General features: G+C 36.9%; 1 protein-coding gene across 2 annotated transcripts in view; it reads right to left on the minus strand.

Moving 5' to 3' along the window:
- SREK1IP1 (SREK1 interacting protein 1) overlaps nucleotides 1-12,605 on the minus strand; it is a 63,025-nt gene that overhangs the window by 38,123 nt on the left and 12,297 nt on the right. For both annotated transcript variants that reach the window (XM_063454065.1, XM_063454064.1), the window contains exons 2-3: nucleotides 1,603-1,650; nucleotides 505-651 (exon numbers count right to left, since the gene is read on the minus strand). In XM_063454065.1, the coding sequence (XP_063310135.1) occupies nucleotides 505-651; nucleotides 1,603-1,650 (195 nt within the window). The remainder of the gene's footprint in view (nucleotides 1-504; nucleotides 652-1,602; nucleotides 1,651-12,605) is intronic.

A 12,605-nucleotide genomic window follows, 5' to 3' on the forward strand; every position in this document is an offset into this window, starting at 1 on the left:
ACAATTATTTAAGGTAACTTACATCTGTTTGAAAGTGAAACCAGTTTTTTTTTTTTTTCATGCAGGCTCTGTCAATCATAGCCGGGGAGGCGTGGCTAGGGCTGCATAAACAGAAAAAGTGATTAACTCCTAAATTACAGTGAATTGAGCAGTGAAATTGCAGGGGATTGATCTATACACTAAAACGGCTTTATTTAGCTAAAGTAATTTAGGTGACTATAGTGTTCCTTTAAGGAGTCAAACAAAAGTGGATACTGCAACTCCACCTAACTCCCAGCCCACAGAGCTTTCATCATAGGCTGTCATTAGGATTTCTCTGTCCAGAATATAGGCTATAATTTCCATTTACATGCTATAATAAAATCCACATTAAATCTTTAGGTAAAAAGGTTACAACAGAAACAAAACACATTTCTATCTGACTCCTCAAATTGACTGGGTCTTGCATTCTGTAATTTATTAAGACAGCAGCTTCAGTTCTTATTTAGGATTAATTAAACTTACTTTTCTTGTCTGAAGAAATAATGACTTTGGCTACTGCTTCAGTTTCCTCCTCAGATTCTTCACTGCTAGTGCTACTGACATCTAAAACAATGTCTCTCTGTGGGTCCACTCGAAGGAAGTTTCTACATTCAAATGTTAGGTGGCCAGCTAAAATTCAGAAAAACAAAAAACACATTATTTATTTATTTTGTATTTATTACCAAAATAATAATTATTAAAATTCAAGTTCGTAGGGGAAACAAATTAATGTACAGCCTGTTAACAAAGTGTCGGGTGCTAGGGGTATAAAGGACCACCCATTCTCAATGGTACATAATCAAATATGTAATTAAAGAAATACCCGCACTCCAACTTCAATAAAAAATAACTTTTATTAAGTACAATCAAATACAAATCAATATATGTATGCCTATGATTTCGACACCAATGTCAATACATATTGGTTATATCATTGAAATTACTCAATGCATACAACCGCAGGAAAATAAATATGTATACAAAACAAAAAAAGATGTAATCCAAATAGAAAATATAAGAGCTACTATACAATATTACCTGATAAGTGGACAGGAATAAACACCCAGCGATAGTCTGGGGAGCCTTTGATAATTGTGTATTGTGTGAGTTAAATGAACACTCAAGAATTATAAATACATCTACTATTAGTACGAGGGGGTTGACTGGTCTCCTGTGCCCCATTTCCCACAGCAAGACCAACAAAAGTATTAACTTCACTGTAATCCAGAGATAAGAGGATCTTTCACTCCAGCTCGACTGCACCTGCTAGGAGATGATCATTAGTGATGATCTACTGGTCAATAGAATACCTTTTACGTAGAAGCATTGGGTAACAGTGCGCATGTGATGCAATTGCTTATAGAGAAGCACTAAAACCAATGAGAAACACTGCTTTTATGCTTTGTGCTGGGGCAAAAAGCAATGATGAAAAGCACCCTCACGGTTGCCGAATGGGAGGGTGCAAACTTGTCATTTTATAAAATCGCAGATTTCTTGGCTTTTTTTAAAGTGTTGTAGTACCGATTTGTCGTTGTTTATTTGTATATAAAAATAAAGATTTATGAATGCTGTAATACTTACGGTAGCCACACTTTTTGCATCCAGCTCTGATGTTATCCTTGTTTACACCTAAAAGTAATACAAATTTGATTAAAGACACTGTGCAAGTCCTCTTGTAAACGTTAGAAAAATAAAAAAAACACAACAAAACAAAGGATAATAAAAACAGGTGTTATGCAATTGTTTTATTTAGATTTGTTATTCATTATTGAACAACATTACAGATTAGGTGCATCTGTAATGTGAGATAGCTACTGCATCATCAGTAGAATCTGTTCAACCATTGGGTCGCAGGTTCAAATCCCGGCATAGTTCACTCAGTACTCAGAGTACCGGTAATCTGAATGTACCTTTCCTGGTTAAATACTTTGTTATTATTATCTTCAAAGTATATACATTATTCATAAACGGTTCTATAAATATGCATTAAAGTTTAAATTATCAGTATAATTCGCATTCACAATTCAAGATGTGGTTGATTAATTTGTCAAGGAAATTCAAACCGATTCTTAACCAAAATAAATTTAGCTTAGTGAAGCAGTTTTAGTCCTCCGTTCTCTGCCAGTCAGGAGTTAAATCACTTTGTTTAAATAGCCAAAGTCCCTCCCTGCATGTGACTGGCATAGACGTCCTAAACACTTCCTGTAAAGAGTCATTGAATATTTACACTTCCTTTATTGTAAATTCTATTTAGTTTAAAATGTGATAACCTGCTAGACAATGCAGGAGCCTCAGTTAACATCTGATTGAAAATGAAACTATGTTTTCATGCAGGCTGTGTGAGTCACAGTCAGATGAGGTATGGCAAGGACTGAATAAATAGAAACAAAAGTGATTTAACTCCTAAATGGCAGACAATTGAGCAGTGAGACTTTAAGTGCCTGATTTATACACTAAACCTGCTTTGTTAAGCCAACGTTGTTTTGATACCTATAGTATCCCTTTAACCTGTTCCTGACAAAGGGTATGCTATGTCACCCTACATAATGAGGGTTTTAATGCCCTCCCTGGATTCTTACCCTCAATGGCATTTGTGATCAGGCTAAAATGTAAGATAACCAGGGCAGTCCCCCTGCAGCCAATCCAACCCATCCAAGTCATGTGATTGCAATAACGAGTAATGGGAGTTTGAGCACATGGCTTAATATTTTATGTTTGTATTTGTTGCCTTTGAGAGCGTATGGTAGCCCAGGAATGAGAATTACCCCCATGATGGCATACCATTTGCAAAAGTAGACATCCCGAGGTATTGCAAGTGGGGTATGTCCAGTGTTTCTTAGTAGCCACTTAGTCACAAACACTGGCCAAATATTATTTTTTTTGCTTTTTTCACACAAAAACAAATATGAACGCTAACTTTGGCCAGTGTTTGTGACTAAGTGGCTACTAAAAAAGACTAAACATACCCCACTTTCAATATATTGGCTTGTCTACTTTTTCAAATGCTATGCCATTATGGGGGTAATTCTCATTCCTGGGCTACCACACCGTCTCAAAGGTAACATTACTAATCTGGAAAATTTAAATTTGAAAATGGAATGTTCTATATTTGACCCTGTAACTTTCCAAAACAACATAAAACCTGTTAATGGGGGGTACTGTTGTACTCGTGAGACATCGCTGATTACAAATATGTGCATTTTTTTGCAGTAAAACAGTATTATGACATTCACAGTTAAAATGTCAGACGGAAATGCAAATTTAAAAAAAAATCTTATTTTCTCACATTTTTTTAAATTGTATTCATAATAAATTATGTTCCATATATGAATAGTTAATGATAAATTAAAGCCCTGTTTCTCCTGAACAAAATGATATATAATAAGTGTGGGTGCATATAATTTGAAAGAGGGGAACTACGGGTGAACAGACATATAGCGCAAATTCTAGTTTTTGTTTACGTTTTGTTTTGATCAGAACGTGCACTATTGACTCTGTCCTGAAGGGGTTAAAGTGTTTCTTTATATTTCACATCACATCTGCTTCAGTTAGTTTTACTTTATTACAATGTATCAACCATTGGTAGACTGTAACCTGTACAGACAATGGAATCTCAATGTGCAAAGCTGGCTTTTTCCATCCATCTCATAAGACATCAATGTTTTGGGGGGTAGGGTTGTAGGGAATGAATAATAATAATAATAATAATAATAATAATAATACATTTAAAAAAAGTAACTTAAAATATTAATGCTTATTAATGTGCATCACAATATATTCTGCTGTGAAAAATAAAAATTTAAAATAAAAACATAAAAATTGCATTTCATTTTTTTATTTTATCTCTCGGCTGGTCTCTTTACCTAAATATTGTGGTTATGAAATGTAATCCTCTTTTCATTGGATATACTTTAGTCTTTTTATGATTCTCAGAGAAATACTCTCACTAGCCTTTTTAAAGGTAAAATGCTTTTGACTACAAAAAGGAAAAAAAAAAAATTATCTTATCACCACTCTATTTTTTCCTGCTGAACTATAAATTGAGCAAATTCACATCAATTTCATGGAAAAGACCATTAAATGCCATCATACATTGTTGATGAAATTGCTCTTAAATATGTTTTTTTTTTATTATTGTTTTCTTTTCAATCGTCATACCATTTGGTACATAGAGCAAAGACAAGCATTTAGAAGACTTAACTCTTTACCTGATCCATCTGACATACAAATATGTTAAAGAGGGTTGGAAAGATATATTCCCACCATGACCACTTTAGTGATTTGAAGTGGTTATGGTGGTAGGAGTATGCATGTGTAGAGTTTCAGCTTGAAACACTGCACACACTAAGTAATCAGCTCCTGTGTGTCGTGGGCTAGTTGCACCCCAGGCACACTTAACTTAGGCAACCTAGAAAACTGTTCTTGGCTACCCAATGTCAATTCTGTCCATAAAATTAACATCTTTTTCTTAACTGTGCATATTTATTTTAGAAGTGTTTTTGCTGTGGAAAAAAAGTGTCTTATCTTATTATTATATATTATTTCGTTCTAAGTGTATTTTGATAGATATATATACACATCTATCAAAATACAGTTAGAATGAAATTACACACATATATATAAATAAATATAGAAATACATTAAAAATGAAAAATAAAAAAGAAATAATTAAATATATCTATATCTATATATATATATATTATTTTTAACGTATTTCTATATTTATTCTGTATATTTATATATAATTATATACATATATTTAAATAATATAATTCTACCTGTATTTTGATATATATGTTTTTAACCTTTATTTGAATTTTATTACAGGCTACGCCCACCTCCCCCCCACTGCTATTCCGTCCACGTGATCATGAGGTCCTTGCGATCACATGGCCCAGGAGGGCCGGATCAGACGCAGGTGGACTGCCTGGGATGCTAGGCAAGTCCCCCCATCGTGATTGCCGGCAAGGGATAGCCAGCGAGCAGGTAAGTCCCCTGGACGGCGGGGACGTACTATGCAGCCCGCCGGCATTTAGAGCCAGGTCCCCAAGGACAGCATAGCACGCCCGCCTCCTTGAGGGGTTAATTAAGCAGTTTTGGTGTATAGATCACTCTGAAGTCTCACTGCTCAATTCTCTGACTGACACAGTCTGCATGAAAATAAAGGTTTTGTTTTCATATGTTAACTTTTCTAAATTAATTTTAAAATAAACAGACTGTGCAATACAAGAAGTATAAACATTAGATCTCACTTTACAGGAAGTGTTTAGCAAGGCTGTGCATATAACTTGCAGAGAGGTGTGACTAGGATTGTATAAACAAAGTGATTTACCTGATAAGTAAGACTGCAGGGGCATGACCTATACACCAAAACTACTGCATTTAAGGGACACTCCAGGGACCAAAACAACTTAATCAAAATTAAGTTGTTATGGTGCAAAGAGGCCACTGGAGGCACTCTTACCTCGAAAACAGTTTAACCCTGAAGTTGGGGTTGTCCACTCCCCCCAGGTGGCATCCAGCTCTGAATTTTGAGATTAAGAAAGTGGAGTGCTGCCAGGCAGAGAGTGGTCAGCCAAATGCTGAGTGTCACTGATTGGCTGAAAGTGTCAGCCAACATCTCTCAGCCCATCAGCGGCGCCCCTGCCGGATGGTACTTTGTACTTTGCATGTAACATCTGGACATCTCTGCTGCAGGCAGCTTTGGGGTAAAATGCCACCTGGCACAATAACAACTTATATAAAATGTGATGAAAAAAAACACCTTTTCGAACTTTGACCCCCAAAATCTGTTGCGCATCTGCAACTGCCAAAAACGCTGATGCTAAATGTTTTCTAAATGTTGTCGTGAGTTTAGAAATACATGTTAACATGTTCTTAGCTTTGTTTGGAAAGTTATAGGGCTATAAGTACAAGTAGCACTTTGCCATTTCTAAACCATTTTTTTAAAAAAAAGTTACATTGTAACACTGATATCTGTCAGGAATCCCTGAATAACCCTTCACATGTATATATTTTTTCAAAGAAGACAACATAAGGTTTTTGGGGTATTTTGACTCTTTTTAGAGTCAAACATTTAGCACCAATCTATGCCAAATTTAAAAAAAACAAATTATTGCCAAATTTAAAAAAAACAAATTATTGGTAATTTTTTTTACACACATAGCAATTTAAGAATACATGTACAGAGAACTTTAAGGGTTACAGCCAAAGAACACCCCAATATGTGTTCAGCAACATCTCCTGAGTACAGTGATACCACCCATGTACAGGTGTGATGGGTTCTCTGGGGGTTAAAAGAACTTATTTGGAGGATGCACATTCCAGTTTTCCAACAGCTGGTGATAATGCACCCATGTCCAATTTGGCACATTTTTGAAGCCGGCCAATGTAATTTACCCCCATCAAACCATATATTTTTGAAAAGTAGACACCCTAGGGTATTTCAAATGGTGGTAGTTTTAACACTTTCCATGCACTAATTCTACCACAAGTCTTTGTCAAACTTTTGGGTAGTCATTTTTTTGTGTTATTTTTCTTTCACATTGCAATTTAGGCATGGATTCTCAGTTCCTGTTATGCGTTACTGGCAAGGAACACCTCAATATGTGTTCAGCAACATCTCTCGAGTACAATAGTGCCCCCAATGTACAGGTTTTATGGGTTTTTGCAAACTTACAGGGGTCAAATGTAGGGCTTTCCCCTTTTCCATGTTTGCACATTGAAATTTGCCAGATTGGTTTGCTGGGCCTATGTTGCCTTTGAGACCGTATAGCATCCAACGAATGAAAATTAACCCCATCATGGAATACCAATTGTAAAAGTAGACATCACACAGTATTCAAAATGCGGTATTTCCAGTCTTTTATGGTAGCCATTTAGTCACAAAACGCTGGCAAAGTAAGCGTTTTTATTTTTTGTTTTGTTTACTTTTTAGCAGCCTGGTGGACTGTCTGACAGCTCAGAGAGTCCCCCTGCAGGCAGCTCCTAGACTCCTATTGCAGCAATGTGATCATGGTGATCACGTTGATCACATGGCCCTGGAGGGCCCGGGTAGCCGTAGCTGCTGCGACAGTGATCACCGTGGATCACCAGTCCAGGTAAGTCAAGGGCTTCTATTTGCTGCTGTCGTACTAGGTACATAGTACGTCCACGGTAGTTAGGGGATATATATATATATACACACATACATACATATACATATATATTTTAATATCAAAATACAGTTAGAATAAAATTACATATATCATTTTTTTTACATTTTTTTGTTCTTTATTATTAGCCCCTTAAGGACACATGACATGTCTGACATGTCATGATTCCCTTTTATTCCAGAAGTTTGGTCCTTAAGGGGTTAAGTATTTTTATTATATATATATATATATATATACACATACACACACACACACACTATATATATTATATAGTTATTATACATATATTTATATACACGTGTGCAATTTTACTCTGTGTATTTGTGTATTTTTATATTAATATATGTATATATTATTAATAAAAAATACACTTAGTTTGACATTATATATATATATATATATATATATATATATATATATATACACACACACATTTTTTTTTTTTTTTTGATTTGAAGTGGTTATGGTGGTAGGAGTATGCATGTGTAGAGTTTCAGCTTGAAACACTGCACACACTAAGTAATCAGCTCCTGTGTGTCGTGGGCTAGTTGCACCCCAGGCACACTTAACTTAGGCAACCTAGAAAACTGTTCTTGGCTACCCAATGTCAATTCTGTCCATAAAATTAACATCTTTTTCTTAACTGTGCATATTTATTTTAGAAGTGTTTTTGCTGTGGAAAAAAAGTGTCTTATCTTATTATTATATATTATTTCGTTCTAAGTGTATTTTGATAGATATATATACACATCTATCAAAATACAGTTAGAATGAAATTACACACATATATATAAATAAATATAGAAATACATTAAAAATGAAAAATAAAAAAGAAATAATTAAATATATCTATATCTATATATATATATATTATTTTTAACGTATTTCTATATTTATTCTGTATATTTATATATAATTATATACATATATTTAAATAATATAATTCTACCTGTATTTTGATATATATGTTTTTAACCTTTATTTGAATTTTATTACAGGCTACGCCCACCTCCCCCCCACTGCTATTCCGTCCACGTGATCATGAGGTCCTTGCGATCACATGGCCCAGGAGGGCCGGATCAGACGCAGGTGGACTGCCTGGGATGCTAGGCAAGTCCCCCCATCGTGATTGCCGGCAAGGGATAGCCAGCGAGCAGGTAAGTCCCCTGGACGGCGGGGACGTACTATGCAGCCCGCCGGCATTTAGAGCCAGGTCCCCAAGGACAGCATAGCACGCCCGCCTCCTTGAGGGGTTAATTAAGCAGTTTTGGTGTATAGATCACTCTGAAGTCTCACTGCTCAATTCTCTGACTGACACAGTCTGCATGAAAATAAAGGTTTTGTTTTCATATGTTAACTTTTCTAAATTAATTTTAAAATAAACAGACTGTGCAATACAAGAAGTATAAACATTAGATCTCACTTTACAGGAAGTGTTTAGCAAGGCTGTGCATATAACTTGCAGAGAGGTGTGACTAGGATTGTATAAACAAAGTGATTTACCTGATAAGTAAGACTGCAGGGGCATGACCTATACACCAAAACTACTGCATTTAAGGGACACTCCAGGGACCAAAACAACTTAATCAAAATTAAGTTGTTATGGTGCAAAGAGGCCACTGGAGGCACTCTTACCTCGAAAACAGTTTAACCCTGAAGTTGGGGTTGTCCACTCCCCCCAGGTGGCATCCAGCTCTGAATTTTGAGATTAAGAAAGTGGAGTGCTGCCAGGCAGAGAGTGGTCAGCCAAATGCTGAGTGTCACTGATTGGCTGAAAGTGTCAGTCAACATCTCTCAGCCCATCAGCGGCGCCCCTGCCGGATGGTACTTTGTACTTTGCATGTAACATCTGGACATCTCTGCTGCAGGCAGCTTTGGGGTAAAATGCCACCTGGCACAATAACAACTTATATAAAATGTGATGAAAAAAAACACCTTTTCGAACTTTGACCCCCAAAATCTGTTGCGCATCTGCAACTGCCAAAAAACGCTGATGCTAAATGTTTTCTAAATGTTGTCGTGAGTTTAGAAATACATGTTAACATGTTCTTAGCTTTGTTTGGAAAGTTATAGGGCTATAAGTACAAGTAGCACTTTGCCATTTCTAAACCATTTTTTTAAAAAAAAGTTACATTGTAACACTGATATCTGTCAGGAATCCCTGAATAACCCTTCACATGTATATATTTTTTCAAAGAAGACAACATAAGGTTTTTGGGGTATTTTGACTCTTTTTAGAGTCAAACATTTAGCACCAATCTATGCCAAATTTAAAAAAAACAAATTATTGCCAAATTTAAAAAAAACAAATTATTGGTAATTTTTTTTACACACATAGCAATTTAAGAATACATGTACAGAGAACTTTAAGGGTTACAGCCAAAGAACACCCCAATATGTGTTCAGCAACATCTCCTGAGTACAGTGATACCACCCATGTACAGGTGTGATGGGTTCTCTGGGGGTTAAAAGAACTTATTTGGAGGATGCACATTCCAGTTTTCCAACAGCTGGTGATAATGCACCCATGTCCAATTTGGCACATTTTTGAAGCCGGCCAATGTAATTTACCCCATCAAACCATATATTTTTGAAAAGTAGACACCCTAGGGTATTTCAAATGGTGGTAGTTTTAACACTTTCCATGCACTAATTCTACCACAAGTCTTTGTCAAACTTTTGGGTAGTCATTTTTTTGTGTTATTTTTCTTTCACATTGCAATTTAGGCATGGATTCTCAGTTCCTGTTATGCGTTACTGGCAAGGAACACCTCAATATGTGTTCAGCAACATCTCTCGAGTACAATAGTGCCCCCAATGTACAGGTTTTATGGGTTTTTGCAAACTTACAGGGGTCAAATGTAGGGCTTTCCCCTTTTCCATGTTTGCACATTGAAATTTGCCAGATTGGTTTGCTGGGCCTATGTTGCCTTTGAGACCGTATAGCATCCAACGAATGAAAATTAACCCCATCATGGAATACCAATTGTAAAAGTAGACATCACACAGTATTCAAAATGCGGTATTTCCAGTCTTTTATGGTAGCCATTTAGTCACAAAACGCTGGCAAAGTAAGCGTTTTTATTTTTTGTTTTGTTTACTTTTTAGCAGCCTGGTGGACTGTCTGACAGCTCAGAGAGTCCCCCTGCAGGCAGCTCCTAGACTCCTATTGCAGCAATGTGATCATGGTGATCACGTTGATCACATGGCCCTGGAGGGCCCGGGTAGCCGTAGCTGCTGCGACAGTGATCACCGTGGATCACCAGTCCAGGTAAGTCAAGGGCTTCTATTTGCTGCTGTCGTACTAGGTACATAGTACGTCCACGGTAGTTAGGGGATATATATATATATACACACATACATACATATACATATATATTTTAATATCAAAATACAGTTAGAATAAAATTACATATATCATTTTTTTTACATTTTTTTGTTCTTTATTATTAGCCCCTTAAGGACACATGACATGTCTGACATGTCATGATTCCCTTTTATTCCAGAAGTTTGGTCCTTAAGGGGTTAAGTATTTTTATTATATATATATATATATATATACACATACACACACACACACACTATATATATTATATAGTTATTATACATATATTTATATACACGTGTGCAATTTTACTCTGTGTATTTGTGTATTTTTATATTAATATATGTATATATTATTAATAAAAAATACACTTAGTTTGACATTATATATATATATATATATATATATATATATATATATATATATATATATATATATATATATATATATATATATATATATATATATATATATATATATATATATATATATATATATATATACACACACACATTTTTTTTTTTTTTTTTCCCAACGTTAATTTTACTTTTCCACCAGCAGGGGGACTGCCCATCAGTTCAGGCAGTCCCCCTGCTAGCAGCACTGTGGGCACCTTTGGGGGGCCATGTGACTCTATTAGAGGGACTATTTAACGTTAAAGGGGCACTGTAGTAATTCCGATGCTCTGTCTAACTGCTGGGCTTCACGTGGAGCAACCCAGAAGTGATCGCTCCGGGGAGAGCGATCACCCGGTAATCTCCAGTGGTCCCCGGCAGTGAGGAAGGGTATTACAGCGATGCCTCAACATTGAGGCATCGCTGTAATACCATTAGAGCTGCTGGAAGCGATCATGATCGCTTCCAGAGCTCTAACTACCCCAGGACGTATCAGGTACATCTGTGGTCCTTAAGGACCGTATTTTGTCGGACGTACCTGATACGTCAGCGGTCACTAAGGGGTTAATAAAAAATAAATGTTTCAGATCTTTTTAAATCACTGACTTTTATCCACCCTGTAAGGAAATCCTTGATTTTGCATGGTTAACTTATATTGTCACATGAAATCTGCAGTTCACAGCAGAGGGGGCTGCCATTAGTTTACACTTCTTTACAAATTCCAGCTCTATTCAGATGGAATGAACTAAATAACGAATCAATATACAGTGCTGAGCTCATTTACATGAAATAGATTACATACCTCCCAACATTTCAGATGGACAAAGTGGGACTATTTAACTTTAAAGGGGCACTGTAGGCACCCAGACCACTTCAGCTTATTGAAGTGGTCTGGGCGCAAACTCCCATCACCCTTAACCCTAGAGTGGTAATTATTGCAGTTTTTATAAACTGCAATAATTACCTGCTAGGGTTAACTCCGCCTCTAGTGGCTTTCTACCAGACAGCTACTATAGGGACTTCTGGGTTTTTAGACGACTTTTGGTCGTTTAAAATACGCTATGCATGAGGACCTCCAGCGTCACCTGAAGCCAGTGCCGGATCTAGAGCCTGATCTCGGGAGGGGCACTTGTAGATTATTTAAAAGAAATAATGCAGACACAATAACCACTACAGCTCAGTGTAGTGGTTATGGTGTCAATAATGCCGGGACCCCCTCCCAGAGTAAGTAGTCAAACCGTTTAAGAACAGTTTGACAACTTACCTGAGGTCTGCTGGGAAATGGGGCTGTAGTAGGGCGTATGAGCAGTGGTGTGTGTGAGTGGTGCAATGTGTAAGGGGTGCAGTGTGTGTGTGAAGGTTGTAGTGTGTGAGTGACGGCGGCAGTGTATGTCAGGGATGCAGTGTATGTGTGGGACAGTATATGTGTGTAACAGTTGCAGTGTGTGTGTGTGAGTATTGCAGTGTATGTGTGAGTGTGGGCAATGTGTGTGTATGGGGCGGCAGTGTGTGTGTATGGGGAGCAGTGTGTGTGTATGGGGGTAGGGTATGTATGTAGAGTTTGTGTGTGTGTATGGGGGCAGTATGTGTGTATGGGGAGCAGTGGGTGTGTATGGGGAGCAGTGGGTGTGTATGGGGAGCAGTGGGTGTGTATGGGGGCAGTGCGTGTGTGTGTATGGGGAGCAGTGCGTGTGTGTGTATGGGGAGCAG

This window comes from Pelobates fuscus, chromosome 5, assembly GCF_036172605.1.
Source record: "Pelobates fuscus isolate aPelFus1 chromosome 5, aPelFus1.pri, whole genome shotgun sequence".
NCBI classification, from domain to species: domain Eukaryota; kingdom Metazoa; phylum Chordata; class Amphibia; order Anura; family Pelobatidae; genus Pelobates; species Pelobates fuscus.